The sequence below is a fragment of the Rhinichthys klamathensis genome, unplaced genomic scaffold (assembly GCF_029890125.1).
Source record: "Rhinichthys klamathensis goyatoka isolate OS25496 unplaced genomic scaffold, OSU_Roscu_1.1 h1tg000391l_1, whole genome shotgun sequence".
NCBI lineage: Eukaryota > Metazoa > Chordata > Actinopteri > Cypriniformes > Leuciscidae > Rhinichthys > Rhinichthys klamathensis.
In genome coordinates, this window is record NW_026606894.1 from 3,552,825 (window position 1) to 3,573,419 (window position 20,595).

A 20,595-nucleotide genomic window follows, 5' to 3' on the forward strand; every position below is an offset into this window, starting at 1 on the left:
ATAACAGGGGGTGACATTTATGTGTGTTTTTGTACCTGTGATCAAAGGGTCTTTTACAACTCATGAACAGACTCTGGAATCAAGGCCTGTGGAATCAGGAACATCACACAACCTGGAGCACTACCAAACTAAATCTGATCCAGGAACAGTTGTGTTTTATAATACAGACCCATTTGCCTTGCATGGTTGAATGAATGGAGAGGTCATAGGTCGCCCTGCCCATGCACAACAGGATGAAAGGTGTCCACTGAATGGGAGCACATGAAAGCCCTGACCCATATACAGACTTTTCTTTAACCCTATAAAGCCTGACATAAAATAAAAAGAATCTTTTTTTTTTTTTAAGGTACACTATTGTATGCAGTTTGCAAAAAAACATTGTTTTGGTTTTATGGCTCATATGATATAGGAGAAAATGAAGCCCATACTCACCCAGGAAAAAACACCCAATTTTATTCAGAGGCCCAAACTGAGCAAAAAATATGCAATTTGCTGCAGTTGCTGCTATTTATATTTCTATGTTTATATGGTAAGATGAAATTCTGATAGCTTATAATGTAAATCAATGAGATAACAGTAAAACAGACTACGAACATGAAATGCTTATGCATATCAGTTGTTACTCCATGTTTCCTTTTATTATCAAAGCTGTAGTTTTTATTGTGGTGGGCAAAACACATGATGATTGAAATGTACAAAATAACATTCTTCTAGAGATTGTTGTATCATATTTGGTACATTTTAACATGATTCTAAAAATGATTATATATAATCAAGTAAACCTAAGTTGCTTCAGTCCAGCAAGTGTTCATCTTGAAATATTACTGACAATATAAAATATATACTGGTTGCTTTAAAATATGTAAATTTCACAGCAAAAAGACACGTCATGATGTTTTTACAATCATACTCTTGCTAAAAAAAAAGTATAAACTGTCAATCGGACGACAGAAAGCAAGAAGTAGAAGATTGTGTACAAATTTTTTTAGCAAAGTTTTTATCATGTTGAAATGTTAGATGCCTTAAAAATGTGCATATCAAATGATACAGTAGGCTTTATAGGGTTAACGTCAGCCAGGCCATTAAAGGGTTAACACCTACTCTACTTTGTACTCCGTCTGAATTAACTATATACCACTCTTGTTTGTTTTGCACTTTATCTGTAATCCTTATGAGATAAAATGATTGTGTCGACTGAATCAAAGTCGTAAACAGCTGTTGTGGGGGATTTCATTCTTTATTCACATAATTCTCAACAGGCCACAATAAAAAGCTTTAATTCCAGGCGGTCGTTGGATTGTTGTTCTTTATTTTTTTAATTTAGCAGACAAATACCATCCACCAGTTCCCAGTCTGACATAAACCCAAAAGAAGAGGAAAGAAAGGCTGTAATGCATGTACTAGAAAACAGACGACATCACATCAGTGGGTGAATTTTAAATAAAAAATCTATTTTGTCAGCTGCTGTTTTATCATCTAAACTGAGAGTCGTATTAAATTGTGTCGATTAGATCACATCACTGTAAACCTCCTCAGTCAGCTTGGTTTCTTGAGCAGTTTATCTGTAAATACGACGAGTGAATGCTGGAAATCTGACTCACTGTACAGCACCAGTGTCTACGGCTTATGCTGGCATGCAAAACAAACGTGATTCAGATTCAAATAATCTGTCCTGAAACTCAAACTCCCAGGTATCACTCACACATCCACAAAAAAGCTCAAGAACTCGTCCTTGACATGCGAGGACATATTGCACAATGTTACTGTTATTTCATCACTTAAATCACTCAAACTTTCTCATAATTACGAACAATGTAAAATTATGATAATGCATCAATTTTAAAGATTGTGTTTAGGAAATGGGCTCAATTTATAAATATACCATATGGGGTTCCCTTTCCTTGTTTACTGAATGCACTGAGGTCTCTGGAGAGCGTTAAAATACAAAAAAGAAAGCCATTAGAACATATTAGCACTAGAAGTTCAGTTATACATTTAATTACAGACAGAACACTTTCAAATCCATAACTATTTGAAATCAAAGACCAGTACATGGCATAGAAAACAGGACTGTTATTTCAAACAGAAAGCACTGTGACTCTGAAAACAGACTTTACACTCTGTCAAGCGCTTCTGTTGTTATCTGAAAATAAAACAAGAGTCTTAAAAAAAAAAAAAAAAAAAAAATACTGTCAGCAAGAGTCTACAGTGGTCTGGGGGAGAGAGAGAGGGAGTTCCCAGGTCTTCGTGTTGCTCTCTCGCTCCCTTCTCTCTCTCTCTGATGTGTGTGTTCATGTAGGAAAGACAGACCAGATCCAATCAGCAGTGAGGCGTGTCCTGTTTGATGCAACTTCCATTTCAGTCGAATGCAGTCCTTTCAGTAAGATCCGTAGCGATCCTGAAACGTGTTCGGAGAGAGTTAATACAGCTGACGTACAAGTGTTAAATCAGAATCTAAAGCAAATGTGTACATTCACCTGAATGGTGTTCATAACCCCATTAGCCAGCACTGCCATCTTGCCTGCCACTGTCTTCACACCTTGCTTGAACTGGGCGATGTCTGGACCAGAGGGAAGCACGTTATCGAATCCTGATGAGCCTACAGGGACAACACACACTGAGCGTCGCAGTCAAAGACTCACTACGGCAACATGGCGAGATGGAGAGGGATGCGTTTACCAGAGGAACGCACACTGCCGTCACCAAACAGGTCGGCAGAGCTGATGGAGGTACTTCCAGACATGCCCTCGAGACGAGTCTTTGCTTCATACTAGTAGAGACATTACATATTTATATAAACAACGAAAGAAGTCTCCATATTCTTTCTTGAGTTAAAGGGATACTTCACTTTTTTTGGAAATAGGCTCATTTTACAACTCCCCCAGAGTTAAACTGTTGAGTTTTACCGGTTTTGAATCCATTCAGCCGATCTCCGGTTCTGGCGGTACCACTTTTAGCATAGCTTAGCATACATCATTGAAGTGGACAAGACCATTAGTATTTCTAAAAAAAAAAAATGACCAAAGAGTTTCGATATTTTTCCTATTTAAAACTTGACCCTTCTGTAGTTACATCGTGCACTAAGACCGACGGAAAATGTAAAGTTGTGATTTTCTAGGCTGATATGGCTAGGAACTATACTCTCATTCCTGCGTAATAATCAAGAAACTTCACTGCCGTACCATGAGTGCAGCAGGCGTAATGATATGACGCAGCGCCTGAAAATAGGCCACCTTCCTTCAACACAACTATTTTCAGGCGCTGCGTCATATCATTACGCCTGCTGCTCTCATGGTACGGCAGTAAAGTTTCTTGATTATTACGCAGGAATGAGAGTATGGTTCCTAGCCATATCAGCCTAGAAAATGGCAACTTTACATTTTCCGTCGGTCTTAGTGCACGATGTAACCAGGCTTCTAAATTAACTTTTTTGATCACCAGCCAATGTGGCTGGTAACTTTCTAAAGTTACCAGCCATTTAGAATTTCCACTAGCCAAATTTTTTCCGGTGAAAATAAGAGAAATTATGAGTGCCACTGAATGCATTTGATAATTTTATTAACATTGTTGGCATGAAAAACACATATAAAGTACAATACAAGACAGAAAGTGCAAACATTTCATTTCAAGTTTGGGATCTATCTCTATTAGGGATGTGCACGAATATTCGAATTTTCGCTCTGTAATTATTATTAAAAAAATAAAATACTAATACTAATACTTTTTTTCTTCAATTTTTTTTCGCAGTTATAATTAAATGCACTGGGTGGAGCATTTAACAAGTGGATTGTGTTTTTGATCACATAATGTCGTTGTCTGCCTCGCGAAGTTTGGAATTACTTAGATGAAAATGATAGCCTATTACAAAATGGAATTACGTTTAATCAATTATTAATTATTATTATTATTATCATAATATCACCACCACAATGAGAAATCACATGAAATCCAAAGAAACAGCCGTCGACTGAGGAAGCAGCTGTCCATCACTGCATTAACGACTGCAGGTCAGCAGCTGTACCCCGATATCTTCTGGTAGCAAAATGATTTTGACATATGCTTCCTTTAAGTTTCGTTGAGGGAGACAGGTTTAAGAACAGAAAACGCAAAGTGCTGTTACTTCACTTTGCACACACACACGTGCGCGCGTCTCTGCAACGACTGTGTGTCAGCGCAGCGCGTTTTCTCACTCGAGCATGTGGATATTATTGTTTTTCTCAACATGAACGTGAAACAATATAAACACGATAATCATATGCTGACTCGAGTATGCTGACTACGTTCTGTACGATAACTGCGCAGTCTGCTTTTTTTTTTTTTTTTTCGTTTTTTCCCCGTTTGCACTGCCTGAGCTTAAATGCTTTTGTTATTTATATATTTTGTTTACACATATTGTTTAATGTTTTCAACTAAAAGAAAACCTTAAGATATATAGTAAGCTTGTTGTGTAGGCTATAGGCTATTGCCTAATGTATAAGCTTGTAAGAAATAATGACAAAAACCTTAAACTTAAAAAAAATAACGTAGGCTATCTCTCGTTAAACGACATTTAAATTTAAACCCAGAAGTCTGTCCCAACCACCGCCGCATTTAGTTTAATCTTAACTTTTTACTTTAGCTACTTTACTAGCTCCCTCCTCTTTCAGTCTGCTTCCTGCTCTGGCTCGTTCTTCATCTTCCTTGTGTTTTCTGGTGGACGGACGCGGACGCTCCGTTTGTTTCCATGATCATTTCTCGCACTGGTTTCACTGCAAACTGCGCGCAGCCAATGGGCGTATGAAACGTCATCACATAGCATTACGGCACAGTGTTTATGGGAAATGTAGGAAGTACTGCCAGGGGGATTAAATGACCGAGAACAGAACCTTATGCATCACCGGCCAAACTGGCTAGTACGTTTTTATCAACACCCGCCAAAATGAATTTTAACCCGCATTTGGCGGGTTGGCGGGTGTTAATTTAGAACCCTGGATGTAACTACAGAAGAGTCAAGTTTTAAATAGGAAAAATATCAAAACTCTTTGGTCATTTTTTTTTTTTAGAAATGCTAATGGTCTTGTCCACTTCAATGATGTATGCTAAGCTATGCTAAAAGTGGTACCGCCAGAACCGGAGATCGGCTGAATGGATTCAAAAACGGTAAAACTCAACAGTTTAACTCTGGGGGAGTTGTAAAATGAGCATATTTCCAAAAAAAGTGGAGTATCCCTTTAAATATGACACATTTTTAAATACACAAATAATTTACATAAAACTGTAGGGGTGGGAATCTTTTGGTACCTCATGATTCGATTCAAATCGATTCTTGATTTTGAATCAAATTTCAATTCGATGTGCGCATATATTTGATTGTAGTTTACCGTTTTGTGTTCCTTTTCTTATTTGACTGCGGTAGACAGTTTAGCAGTTTAAAAAAATAAAACACTGTATAGTCTTCACTGTGTGAATTAAATATAAATTGATTCACATTAAAGATAAAAAAGTGATTCAGTCAAAAGCAGTGTTTTTTTTTAATCAACATTAATGAAACGGATAGCAACCGTTTATGAGGCGGCTGTCCCTTTAAGAATGAACGCACGGATCTGTTACACATCCGATTTTCTCCCATTTGTTTTCGTTCGCGTAGGACATAACAGACTCGCTTTACATTGAACAGTCCACACGATTCGCATTTTGACAGTTGTGTGTGTAGCTGTGAAAGAACTGAATTCGAGATCGCATGCATGTGAGAAGCGCCATCTGTCGCTGAGTCCGTCAGCACGAGCACCGCATTTAGCCCTTGTTCGGAGCTTTTCGTGATTAACGTCAATAATTTTAAGTAACTTTAAGTAGTACTGCGAAGTTAAAGAAGTGAAACACTTTAGAAAATCGATTTTTGAAATTTGTGAATCGATGCAAATCGGAAGATAGAATCAAGAATCGATTTTTTTCCCCACACCCCTATAAAATTGTGCAATATAATTTAACACACAATCTAAGGATTACAGTAAATGAACACCTAAACATGTCCAGTTAGTGTCAAAATGAACTCGATGTACTGAAGGTCTAGTGGGCTCATGGTACCTCTGGGTTGCTCTCGCGGCCGAAGAACATGTCCGATGAGATGGCTTTAGCATTGGCGAACTTCTCTCGTGCTTCGCTAGACTCCGCGGCTGGCACAGACACCTCAGGCTTCCGTCGGCTGGGCAACCTGACAAGCATCCGGTCACCAGTCATGAAAGCGGCCACAGATCAAATCACTGACTACTGGATCAGGACGTTATAAAGACAGACCAACCTTTCTCCGATTGGCTGGATGCTTGAGATGGTGACCTCACTGTCTTTAGGTTCATCCTTCTCCAGAGCCCAGGAGGAGAACGATGATCCTCCATCATTGTCCCACCGTGACCCAAAGCTGTCTCCTGATGTGAACGGGTTGTCCTTGTACCTGAGATCACAACGAATGATACGAATTACAAACACACACACACACACACACACACACAAATGGTGTCCGTCACAAACATACTTTGGTGGTCCCGAGGCAAAGCCAGGCTCATCAAACATGTCCAGCTTGGAGCGAGAGGAGGATTTGACTCCCACCGGGGTCTCCTGCTCGATCACTTGCATCTCAGACATCACGGAATGAGACACGGCACTGCAGAAAAACATCACATTAACAAAACTAACATCTGTTCTGGGCTATTAATCTGCTGGAGACGGTGATGTCATGCTTGAGGGGAGTGATGTAATTAATGTGACAGTGGTGTAATAGAGGTTTCCGCTGGGTCTTTACCTCCTGTTCCCGAATCCCATGCCCAGTCTCTCCGCCTGTTGCTTCTTCTTCCCTTCTAGGTTCTGCATTTTCTTCTCCTCTATCTTCCTGTCAATCTCCAGCTCTTTGTAGGCCAGTCGCATCGAGGCCACCCTGTGAGATAAGGGGGAAAGCAATCAGGGGGGAAAATGCTAAAGCTATAGCTCTGATCGCACTGTTAGAAGAGGCATGAGAATGCAATCGTTTGAAGAGAGGGCAAAATCTTTAAAGGTGAAGTATGTAAGATTTTATGTTAAAATACATTCTATTAACCCTGTTTATTGTTCAATGAACGCTTCAATACCATACACTCATTCAGAAAGACACAATGTGTACCCGTTTAAAAAAAAACAGTCGTGGAGCGTTGTCAAAAACGTGCCCGGTGCAGATACATTGGACAGGTTCATGATGAGAAAAACACTCACGTTCGCTCTAGACTAAGCCAACTCTGTTGCTTACTCATGACACATAGCAACACATCAAAAAGTATTCAGAAAATGTTTGACCTTTTCTTGGAAGTAGCCTACTTTTAAAGGGTTGAGAGATGACTTTACTAGCGCCGTAAGAGCTGGACATGATGTTTGCGTTGGGGAAGGTGTGCCGCTTTGAAAGAGTGTTTGCAAGGCTGTTTGAAATAATGCTTTATTTTTTTGTAATTCCACTAGTGAACTACATTCTTCACCTTTAAATAAAGATTTTTTTAAAAGTTTTCCAGCATCTGCAAACATGTCCAACAGTCCTAATCGGACAGATTTTGAGTTAGACTCACATGGACTCTTCAGCTTGTTTCTTGGCTTCAGCGACCTGTTCCTCTCTCATTTTCTCCGCCACCTGGGCTTGCTTCTCCACCTCAGTGAAGCTCTTGCTGCTCACCTTCTGGGCACCGAGACCCTTTTTAACGCCAAGCTAAAAACCAAAGGAAGACATTTTTTACAAATTACCACCTACAAAGATCTGAAACTTCTGCAGATGGTTTACATGTGAAAAAAAAAAAAATCGGAATAGAAAATTCTTATTTTAAGGAATATTGCAGTGTTTATTATATATGATTTATCCATGATAATCCTTAAAAGTATAAAATATTATCCTATTTGATTCCAAAATTAAATATGACGTGGACATGTTGACAGGTTAGTGCTTAAAACACTTTACTGACCGAAACAAACGTTTCATTGGTCTAACTATAGAAGATTTAACATTCAGATTCTGCCATTCCTTGCACATGTCTGCATTGACTTTTGATTTCCTTTAGCTTGAGGCAGAACCACAGTTCTAGATTCTGTAGTAGAAGTCTGACACCTACTGACAAAAACTGAACACTGCAAAATCAGGACAACAATTCCCTGAATAGGAAGTGACCGAGAGCAATGATTGTTCACCTACCCCTTTCTTTGTAGTGGCTGGCTTCTTCTTTCCAATGATGGAGGATTTAATTTCTGAAAACAGAAAGCATAGTCAGAGAAAAGTAAACAAGCTTTTTCCTCCTAGATTATTCCAGAGAACACAACTTCTCTAGATAAGGATCATTAGTGCATGGCGATAGAGGCCACGGCCAATAACGACCTGGGAAATATCATGCCGGCAAAGCCTGAGGAAAGGCAAGAGGTCACACAAATCAATTAGATTATCAGAGCAAGAGTGTGTTGAAAATGTACATGTGAACATTCATGCTGTATTCATTTTGCAAACTGTATCAATGAGCTACAAAAATTTATAGAAAATTGGGGTGACTGGAAGCTTTTTACTAAGACGATGGTTGAAACTGGTCTTAAAGTCACTGCATCCTGATCAACAATGAAAAGCCGCTCTAATCTCATTACAGGGCATAAATCAATCCAGACCGGAAGTACATATCAGAAATACCACAACATAAGCTCTGTGTCTGCGAGCTCTTTATGAGATCAGAAAACCCTACACCTTTTGTATCAGTGAGTGACTTTACACACTGGCTACACATGCCTTCACTTGTGTTAAATTGCAAAAATTAGATTAACAAAAAATAATAACAACAATAATAATATGGGAATGTGTCAAGGAATTCTTAAGATTAAAAGGTGGCATCAATACTTAAGGCCATATGTCCACCAATTAAAGCATATTTTCCTAAGGACAGTATATATTTGAAATGTTTTAATGGGAGAGCCACATATTTAAAAATGGCAGCAGCGTGACGAGCCAGTGAGGCAGCTGCGCACTTAGCGTTTTATTCTTAAATATCAAGAATCGATTAGTCATCCTGTTTTCATTTGATGAATGAATGGAACATTGTAGCGCGCATCCCATCCAATAAATAGCAATAATCTTTGTGCTTTGTTACTATTGATACTAAATAAAGTCTCAAATTACGTCCATTTTCTTACGAAATTCAAAAACATAAATACCGTTTTGGCGCTGTGGCGTGAGATCGCTCTGGCTCAGCTCAGCTCAAGAGAAGCAGCAGCGCGGAGCGCACATGATCTCCTCTTCTGCCTTAATAATACCAGTTACAGCTAGTGATGGGCGGATCGATCCTAAAGTATCGATACTTCGATACTGACGTGGTATCGAAAAGGATCGATCCTCACATAAAAATATCGATCCAAATGTGTATTTTTTTTACCAGTAATTTTTTATTAATTTTGCACGCAATTCAGTGCGAAAAATAAGCGAATGTTAGCGGGTAATTGTGTAGGATAGAACCTTTTCTTCTAGTCATCTGTATAGGCTACAAGACGAAACCAATCAATCACAAAGAGCGTTCGATGCTGGTGCTTCGCTGAGCTCAGAGGCCCAGTGCGTTTGGGAAACGAAGCCTTGCTTAGATGACAGAGAAACAATCGGGAGTTATTTCGCAATAAACAAACCAAAACTGTACATAACGATTTAAAATGTTGACGTCAGTAAGATCTTTTTTATGAAATTAATATTTTTATTCAACAAGGATCGATGCATTAAATTGATCAAAAGTGACAGTCAAGGGTTTTACACTATTAAAAAAAATCTACTTCATATAAATGCTGTTCTTTCAACTTTGTTCATCAAATAATTCTGCATAAAATGTTTCATAGTTTCCGACAAAATATGAAACGGTTTTCAACATTGATAATAATAAGAAATGTTTCCTGAGCAGCAAATCAGCATATTAAAATGAATTATCATCATGACTGGAGTAATGATGCCCAAAATTCAGCCTTGATCACATGAATAAATTACAGTTTACTATGGCATAGAAAACAGATAGCCTATGTTAAATTGTTAAATTGTAATATTACAGTTTTTACTAAGAGAAATAAAAATCTTACAGACCCCAAACTTTTGAACAGTAGGCTAGTACTAGTAGGCTAGTACTATAATTAGGGTAGTTTTGTAAAAGTCACTGACTAATTAAAGGGGAGTTGAGAGCACAAATCACAAAATAGGACTAGTAGTTATGCAAACGTGTTCAGATTTAGCATATTAATGATGCATTCACCTCATAAATCATGACACACTGCTCTAGCACAGGAAAGTGCATACAAGTTCAAATGCATGCTTTTAAAATGAAAAAGTATCGGTATCGGTAACGGCGATACTGCCCCTGTATTTACTTGGTATCAGATCGATACAGAAATTTGCAGTATCGCCCATCACTAGTTACAGCCATAGACTGTAAAAAAAATATGGACGTAGTATCCGTGACGTCACCCGTAGGTTTCTGAAGAGCGTTTTTGAAGCCTAAAGTGGGCGGGGCTAACCGTCGCCATCTTGGCAGCGCGTCACCTCTCGTCACTACCGGATAAAATAAAATGGGCAAAGAGGCGGAACGTGGGTGGAGCAGAGGTGCTAATGCTATATGCTACTGGCCTCGCGCTAAAGTGACAGCTGATTGAAGATTAAAGCCAATAGTTAAAGTTCATTTTTTTTGCCTTTCGAAATATTATAATAGTTAAAAGACGTAACTAAAAGTGAGACTATTTACTTTACTTTTTTTCTCAACTTTATTAATCCCAAAAGGGGCAATTAGTTAAGAGCATGTAGGCTATACAACAGTACATAACACAGATCACACACATTTCTCACAACATACAAGCAGTCAACTATGTGTATCGTGATGCATTATTATTCTGCTAGTTAAAAATGTATTATCATGCAGACAGTTACTTACAATATTGCTCTGAGCTTGTGCGTGTGACAGTGATTCATGCACATACATGTCAGTCAGCATGGCATCGCACGTCAAGTTCAAGTTCGTAAAAGAGCTTTATTCAGTCTGATTTTCATCTGATATCATCTGATTTGGGCCGCCTCTCAATTTCTCAGATGGGTTAAACCAGCTTTTAAACCAGCAATTAAAGATTTTACCTCAGAAGTTCAGTAAATGCACTAGAAATCCGCGCTCATTTAAAGGAGTCATAATGTAGTATTAACTTTGATACCCACGCTCTATTATAGTCATTTCATGCCCTTCTAAAAAAGAAAAATTGGAAAAAAATAAACACAGAGCTCGTTTGACCCTTATTTCTGAATGCATTATTGTCTCGCGAGATCTGATGCGAGGTTTTGGCTGTCGTGGACGGTCATTTTAATAATGCAAATGAGGGGCGCGTTGATTGGTGGCAGGAAGGAGGGGGCTTGACACCGCAGGTAACTTCAGCATATCATTCCAAAAAGAGATCATGGCGCAAGTTGTGAATGAACCCGACCTGGCCGCGACCTACGGGATTCAACCGTATATGTTTGAGCCAGACTCTGAACCAGAGCTGGAAACGGAAGAGGAACAACAGTCAATTGAAGGACGTCGTCTACATCAACATGTCTCTGAATGGTAAAGACAATTTTTTTGACTGAGACATACATTAACATCAGTAACGAGCTAAAACGTTTTTTTTGCTATTTTCTCCCACATAAGTTTAGCTTTTATTTAATGTAGATTACATTAACGGAGATGTAGTCTACTTTATTTTCAGCTTACAGTGGTTATAGAGATTAACGTTTGCTATAATGTGTTGTTTTTGCCTTTTTTGACGTTGTGGTTTTTTAGATATTTAATAATTTTCATCTGCAGACATGTAACGTTATGTTTTTCTTTATGTTTATTAATTCTTGACTGTTTTTTAAATTTATCTATCCTTATCTATTATATAAAAAAATCAATACAATGATATGTTGTCATTGTTATATTATATACGATTATATTAAATAATAGCTAACGTTACTGTAGTGTAAAACAAAGTGGAAAGATGTGGCTAGCATTCGTAGAGTCCATTCCCCGTGTTTACATCACATACATTAACCGCATTAGTAGTTAGCTGCTGTTTGTTACACAAAATATAGTAATAAAAACACAGTCTTACCGTTTCAAATTCAGGCAAGTCCCTGATTGTTGGAATGGCACCTTTTTCCAAACGTAGCTTCGATGCCAACTTCGCCTGATATTGCCCCAAATTTGTAAAAGATTCTTTTGTGAAATGTTTAGCGCAGCACCTAACGTTGAGCAAGTTGAGATGGTTGTTGGAACAGCGTCATTAAAAATAAATTTCATCCACTTGTCCCTTGTAGTTTGGTCAGTTTTGGGTAAAGAAAAAACATTAGAATGTGGATTATGACAGTCAACCACAGAGCAACTCACGTGTGCACTACGTTTCTGCATCTTTCTTGACTGAATATCGCTGAATATGATGGGGAGAGGGGCAGGGCGGGCCTCCTCTGCGGTGTCCATATATGGTATATCCGGCCCCGTCTTGACGTCAAGCCGGGGGAGAAATTGAAATCTCGTATTTGAGTGCGCGTGCACGTTGGCTAGTTTAAGAACCCTGGGGTAAACAAACGCTTCACTTTTGAATATCGACATCCCGGCCAATGTATAATCGTTAGTCAATCATAACATACATTGATTCTCATGGAAAAGTGAAAATTGCACATTATGACTCCTTTAAGTGTGGATGGACGAAGAGAAAGCTCTGACACCTGCAGGATTTCATCTGACGGTACTTTTTATTTTACACTACAAAGTTAAATAAGCATATTTGTTCCGTGAGAGCAACAGTACCGCATGAGTGTGGTCTCTATATCTACAGACGTTTTTAAATCTAAACTCAAAAAAGCAATGAAATTGTCAGACATCCAGATTAGTGCATGCGAGGGAAACAACTGGAAATACAGCGCTGGTTGTTCTCTCCATCCTCGACAACGACGGAATCCAACGGCGTGCATGGGCGAAGGTATAATACGTGTATTAAATTGTATGAAATAATCCCGAAAAAAAGCACAAACACAGCTGAGGGTGACGCTAACAGACAGCAGACAAACGACTAGCAGTGAAAGCAGCGGCAATCCACCTGTCACTCAAGTGGCCACGCCCTTAATTATGCAGAACTTTAAGGCTTAATATAATTTCAACGGATGAGTTGTAAAAAAAATTCACCCCCCTCACAGTCGTCATGAAGGGCAAAATTAGCGATATAGACCAAAAAAACTATTTGCCACCAGGCTGTAAACATGTTTTTTTCTGCTGTGAAGTGAGGCATTTTAACATAGGGGAGATACAGATTTGACTCGCTTTTGCAGTCAGCCTCAAGCGGCCACTCGATGAATTGCAGTTTAATTCACTTCCGTGTTGGTTTCAAGAGAGAGACGGGGAGGTTGAAGCGCGAAATAAACACGAATGAACGTCTGAAAGTGTGTTAAAAGATAGAGTACAACTTATCGAAATCCGTATCATGTCACATGGAATCGCTCAATCAGTGTTTCAACCGTGGAAAGACGTCAGTAAAACAACTTGTAAACAATGTCATGTAACGTCACATTTACCTCAGAAAAAACATATGTGACCATAAACTCGTTAGTCAGCTAGAAAAATTTACTCTAAAAAGGAGCATTTTGCTAAATATATGCACTATATTACATATTCATTATAATTTTTAATGTTCTTCGATATTTAATGCATGTTTGAATAAATCTGGCAAGTTTTTATGACAGCCACCATTTAAATGTTTATATTTCATATAACTTTATTATTATAAAAATAAATAAAAGTGTAATTAAAGTGTTTGTATAGATACAAATCAGTTAATTTTTACCTTCAATATTATAGTAGGCTAATGAAGCCTAGTAGGCTACAACTGACTCCCATAGTTACAGCATTAGTTAAGAGATTTGTTTTCCTTGAGAAAACTTGCCATGTATTGTACCTGATATCCAAAATAATCAATATTGAATCGGAATCGAATTGCAAGCTTGTGAATCGAAATCGAATTGTGAAATTTGTGTCAATAATACCCAGCCCTAATAAATTGTAGAACTTTGTGTCACTGTCACTTTTTACCCAGCTGTCCACAGTGAAAGAGGGGCGGGACAAATACCACACTGACCAAATGTCACATCCTGCTTCTACAATGACAACAACAAGCAGCACAAGAACGGCACAATGGAGGAGAAATTAATATTGCTGGTCTCAGAATATACATAGTATGTATTCAGAAGCAAACTATCTGTGAAATCAGATACTAGTAACACTTCCACGGATATTGCGTATAACCGCAACCAAAGCGTCTCAACTGAAAAAACACTGTGCCACCAAAGTGTACAAATTCTCTCAATCGCCCGCAGCTAGGCGTTTTCAGAAGAGTGCCTGTCGTTTTCAGACAGCTAAAAACACTTGAGGACAATTTTTTGGACAAAAAGCGGTCCAGTGACAAATTGCCGCACCTTAGGAATACGAATTGACAAATCCTTTGTGAATAATAATAGTTTTATAGCATGCAAGTTAGTTCTGCTTTTACATTCAATTACTAAGGATGTCACGTTCTGGCAATTTTTCTAGTTGACTCCTTAAGGCAGGTTAGGTGATTTGCTTCATTTTTTGTTATGCTGCTTGAAAGTCTCTTCACATTTCAATAGCAATCACTAAGATAAGTGGTCTAAATGTATCATCTGTGGAAGGCGTAGGACCATAACATGATAGTCCAATCACAGATCTCATTCCGAGGGCTACGACAGGATGTCCAATCTGCCTGTCAACGTATGTTTTTACATACCCTTGCGCACTCTGTTCGCGCAGACATCATGCGTCATCAGCACGCTTCATGCTATGCAGAGTTAGACAGACGTCAGTCACTGAGCAGCGCAACCGAAACACCAGTCGTCTTTTACAGTTCCTCCTGAACCAAAACAACGAGCTTATGCAGCGTACACAATTGAAAGAGTTGGAAACCTGTAACGTTATACTCGAGGTTGTCCGTGACTCAAATTTATGCGTTTCCATGGCAACACCATCAACGGTGAAATGAACCTGCAGCAGTCAGGTGGTACAGGTCAGTGTTTATGTTCATTATTATTGTAATGGTATGTGCTTTGAGACATGAGGTAGTTTAATGCCATCTCTCGTGAAGCTTTTGTTTGCTCCCTACTGAATGCGTTCATGTGTTTTGGAGGAGGTGTGGCTTTGGAGACGCTCTGAAAGGAGGGTGGGATCTTATGCTTTCAAAGCTAGCTCGCTATTGCTAGCCTCTCCGAAAATCGCCTACCCTACCTTTAAAATGATCAATTCCAAGCAATGTTCAAGGTACAAGAGAAGCCCAAAGTTTATGTGTCCACTAAGGTATATTTACAGCGTGTGTGATGCAATTTTTTCATCATCACAGTATGCATGTATCCATATTTTTCTATACATCCGTGAATTTCGTTTGCACTAATTAGGGGCATTAACAGGCAGCATTCAAAAAATAATTAACAACAATGGATGGCAAAAACAATAGATGGTTGAAGAATACTTTGGGCTTTAAGCTCGATCAACAGCATTTGTTTCATAATGTTGATTAGCACTGAATATCTCAATTTTAAATAAAATAAATTAAATCCCAGCGAACAATTGTCAGTGCACTATATACACTGTCCCTGATGACACCCTGAATAGATTTGAAGCAGTAAGAATTTTTTTTTAAAATGTATATAAGCAGTAAAGACAACTTTTAAATACGAGCAGCTTTGCAGTAAATATATATCAAAGAGGAAGGGGCGGAGCCAAAGCGGCACACACACTCAAATTAAGTGTCAGTCAAGCGCAGAACCATGCTGCTACTTTCTGATCAGCCAATCGGCATTTCAAAATCATTCAAATCACCTTCAGGAGTTTGACACTCTTCAGACGCCAATCTCATTGAGTTCTCAATCTCTACATTAACAGAACAGACAGGACAGCAGGCTCTGAATTCATTTGCAATAAATGTCGCAGAACTACATTTACTGGCTTGCTATTACACATAGATATGATTTTAAAAAGACTTAAGTACATACATAGTCATGAGTTTGTCATTATAATGTTTATAAAATATGGTGTTTTAGTACCATAGCACTTTTTTGCTTTTTTATTATTTGCTGTTGTCCATAAAAAGGTTGATATACAGGTCCCAAACAGGTCCTGGAGCTTGACTTGCTTACAGGATTCATTCATGTGTGGTGATATTATCTCAAAAAAACACTTCAAAAATAATATGGGGAATTGGGTGGTGAAGGGAGAAATAGACACATGGGGATGTTCTGATGATAATGTACATTCTGCCAGAGCACTAACACACACACACACACACACACACACACACAAATCAGCAAACACTCACCTATTGTGGCTTTAGGACTGGTGCTCAGTCCTTCAATGCTCGGACCCTCTTCAGGCACTGGATCACATGGACAAGAAATGTTTGCATGTAAAAGTAATGACAATGATGTATACATGCATTAATGGTGTGCAATGCGACACACTCACAAGTGCTGGTAGTCTCTGAACTCTTAAGACTGCTCTGCTCCAGTTGAGGGCTAACAGTTACAGCTCCATTCAGATCTGTTAGGGATGGGGACGCCATGTCCCAACTGTTGGCAGGCTACAGGTAAGAAAACACAATTATTAAATATTACAAATCAAGTCATAATAATAATGGCATATCTGCATGAGCACAATTTTAAAGAGAGAGCGAAACTTTTGACACTATTTTCAGTCGTTCCCAATAACAGAATAAGGAATTTAAAAGATCAAAATGCAATTACTGATTAAATATTTTAGAGAACCAGAAAAACTAACTTTAAATTAAAATATGTCATTTATTTTCTTGACTCTCACAATTATAATTAACAAAATTCCATGATATTTTTAGGTTTCCAAGACTGAGGGAATCCTGTTTCTGGCACACACACAAAAAAAAAATACAGTAAACAAACAAAAAACAGGTAAACTGTTCCCTCCTGATGCACTGTTCAGCTAAATGTTTAGTAAAACTTTTTTAAAAATAAATACAAATAAAAGTGTTCCTTAAGACATAACTCAGCATTTACTAGTAAAAAATAAATGCACAATTCTATACCTGAATCCGATATGCTACAAGAATGCAGAACTCATAAAAGAGTAGGCAAAAGAGTATGACCTTCTACTTCTGCCAATATTCGGAAGTGTGCATACGATGGACACTTTACTATCCCATAAGGCATGGGGAGAGGATTTATGAATGGCAGAGAAGTGACGTAACTGATGCTGGTAGGTCACGTGATAATAACATCATGGCGAAGGTAGTACGTCTCAATTACATTCATACTACACACTATACTATATAGAACATACTTTTTTAGTGGACGCAAAGTAAGACCTTATTCAAAATAAGTACCTACTCAAGAGAGTATGAGATTTCAGATGCAGCGTGTGTGTCCTACCTGTGTGAGCTCTTCAAAGAAGTCAGTCTCTCTCTTCTCTACAGGTGATGGCTGAGCACAGCCGGAGCTGTCGATCCACAGCTGAACGATGAGAAAATAAAGGGGGTCAGAAAGCAGAATAAAAGTTCTGAATGCAACTCTCCAGACACACTGGACGTCAGGTGTGCTTTCATAACAAGCGAGTCTGTGAAGATAAAGCTAACGAATACTGATGAAACGTGGAGTTTGTTCAGTGACTCAAGTTCAAAGTTTATTTAATATCACAAACACCACAGCTGCATTAAAAAAAAGTGCAATCCAAATCTCTTTTTGCTTTACATAACTAAACAGCAACATGGAACTATTAAAATAATATATAAAGTTAAAAAAATAATAGTAATACAAGTAATAATATAAAATAATCCAAAACAAAAATATTTTTAGAATATGTGGTTTGCAATTATTATTAGGTTGTACATCTGTTGTTATAGATTCACAGTAAGTGTGTGTGTGTGTGTGTGTGTGTGTGTGTGTGTGTGTGTGTGTGTGTGTGTGTGTGTGTGTGTGTGTGTGTGTGTGTGTGTGTGTGTGTGTGTGTTGGGGAATTAACCATAAAGTCATTAAATAAACAATACATAATTGGGATACACTTGTCCATGAAGAAAATGCTTGACATTTGTTGCTGACAACAAAAAGCATGCATTCAATCAAACTCATCCATGAAAAAGAATAATATTTTTGCAGAACTGCTTTAGATAAAATGAACTAATTTAATAATTGCTGATCTTTACCAACACTGAACTGACTTCTGCTGAACAACAGCTTAAATGCACCATTTCCCTGTTATCACTGTAAACCTGCTTTGAAACAATCTGTATTGTGTCTTGACTTGCAACAGAGATAAAACATGGTTTGTGATGATATGCACAATATGTGCAGTTCTGTGAATTATTGGCATTTAGAACCCAAACATTCAGACTAGACTACTTATAAAAACATGCCTGTTGTAATATCAATAAAGTTTATTTTAATAAATTTCGATACACATTTTGTTTCATTTTGTTACTTTTATTAAAAAACGATTTTTTTTAGTATATAGTGTTGGGTTTGCCATAAAATGTCTTATGTCTTACAATGTCTTACAAACCTGCACACATATATTCAAACGAATATAACTATAGAATCAATTTTTAATGCGCATGTGAACGCCATCAGGTCACAGGTTCGCGTTTAAAGTCTGTTTAGAGAGAACGCCGTCGTCTTAGTGGCCCCTAATGTAATAACAAATGATAATTTTGCTGGAAGTGAATCAATCAAAACTAACTTTAGCTGGAAATAACATTATTCAAAAATCGCTATAAAGCCAAAACAATCTCTGTTACCGTAAATTGTATGTTTATCTCTGTAAAGCTGCTTTTAAATCTCCATTGTTAAAAGCGCTATATAAATGAAGATGACTTGACATGTAAAATCTGGTCTTGAAACTAAGCTGGATGGCAGGCCCTGCCTTTAGAGCATGTTAACAGCATGACAGTACAACATCTTTTAATAACGAATGCTGACAACAAACCCAAGGAGCATAGTTCACTTTCTAGGCAGTGATAACGCTGGAACAGAATGAGGTTTGTATACTAACCTCAGTGCCATACTTGGAGAGCGCAGCGTTGGCAAGCTGTCGAATCTTCTCTCTGTACATCTGAGCCGCACGACTGTTATACTTCGCATTGGTGTCATTGGTGGTACAGCCATGTTGGCGGAAAAACCCCATCTGTGCACAAAGAAAAGTATATTGAGTCTACAGTATTGGCTCATGCAAATAGCTGAATTAAGAGGCTATGTTTTAAAGGAAGAACTGAGGCAATGCTTATTATAGGGTAGGAAAAAGAAGAACTAACCGCATTAGCATTTCCTCCAACCTGCATACATCTCAGCTGAAACCAGCTCCAGTTGTTATCCAGCTCTGTGGATCTGAAAAGACAATACTCCTCAACTCTTGCCTTGTAATTAGCAAATGAATGTGGCATTCTGGAACACCACGGATGACTAAAAACTTTACCTGACATTTGCATGACAGCATAATATAATTAAAGAGAAAGACAATAGAGAGTCAGACCAACCTGATAAAGCTCAAGTGTACTCCCAAAGAGCGATGGATCCCAGAACAGTCAATGCACAGAAATACTCCATATGGAATACTGGCCCAGCTCGGGTTCTTAGCGGAGCAGTCAAAGCAGGCCTAGACACAAAACAAATCATTTCATTCAAAAACCGTTTCATAAATAAACCTCTGTAAACAAATGTTTGCAATGACTTAAAGACTGCAGACAGACAGAAAAGAGTCCCAACATATGGTTCACAAACCATATGTTCATAAAAACTCAGTAATGTGTACATTCGGAAAATCGAGATATAAAAGGAAAGTACAAAACCTTCACCAAAACGCTCAATTTTAAGTCAATAACAAACATTTTGTAAACTTAAAAGATCTGATCGTACAATAATTTACGATTCCATGCCCCAATATCCAGATTTTACCATATAAATGAGTTTGATCCATCTATGGGACAGTACAGACAGACAACTCCGTGGATTTTGAGGCACATTATAACAGGATGAGTCATTTTTCCATCGCCACTGCGTCATTCTCATATAACAGACAGAGCATGTAAACCTGCAATCATCTGATTTCTTTTTAAGACAGCTGATTTAGTCATAATAGCTCGTTAATACGATATAATTAGTGTTTGATAGTTTAGTACTGGTCTGTTTTTGAGATGTGGTGTTGATAGTAAACATATATATGTGTTTAGACGGCACTAAGGCCCCATCAGCACCGGCTTAGCGACTAACAAATGACACGTAATCCCAAATGAAACACACATAAGGATGTCTCTGAATAAGTTATAACGATAATGAAAACAGTCACAGGTAGGTTTTAATAAGACCTCACGTGTTACCTTGTTTGTAGGTATAGAGCGCAAACGTTTAAAAATGGTTAGAATTTCTGTCTTGTTCGGTTCCGACGCCATCTTGCCAACTGAGCAGGGGGAAAACAGAAACCAGACATTAAAGACCAGGCGGAAGTGATGTTTCTGGAAAAATAAAGGTCCCTTGAGACAAACGTTTGTGAACAGAAACGTGAAAATGCACACTATCCGTGACTGAAA

General features: G+C 38.2%; 1 protein-coding gene across 2 annotated transcripts; it reads right to left on the reverse strand.

The window, feature by feature from the left end:
• Nucleotides 1-1,223: 1,223 nt before the first annotated feature.
• arfgap2 (ADP-ribosylation factor GTPase activating protein 2) lies at nucleotides 1,224-20,507 on the reverse strand. Of its 2 annotated transcripts, XM_056234199.1 has the most exons (17): nucleotides 20,386-20,507; nucleotides 19,546-19,664; nucleotides 19,324-19,396; nucleotides 19,065-19,196; nucleotides 17,450-17,530; nucleotides 16,515-16,629; nucleotides 16,369-16,425; nucleotides 15,873-15,923; nucleotides 8,177-8,229; nucleotides 7,563-7,699; nucleotides 6,776-6,907; nucleotides 6,509-6,637; nucleotides 6,278-6,427; nucleotides 6,064-6,190; nucleotides 2,680-2,770; nucleotides 2,478-2,599; nucleotides 1,224-2,398 (listed from the first exon to the last, which is right to left on the reverse strand). In XM_056234199.1, the coding sequence occupies exons 1-17, from the start codon at nucleotides 20,455-20,457 to the stop codon at nucleotides 2,378-2,380; spliced, it is 1,662 nt and encodes a 553-aa protein (XP_056090174.1). In that variant the 5' UTR covers nucleotides 20,458-20,507; the 3' UTR covers nucleotides 1,224-2,377. The 2 variants fall into 2 exon arrangements, with proteins under 2 accessions (XP_056090174.1, XP_056090175.1); XM_056234200.1 differs by lacking the exon at nucleotides 15,873-15,923.
• Between the last annotated feature and the right edge of the window lie 88 nt (nucleotides 20,508-20,595).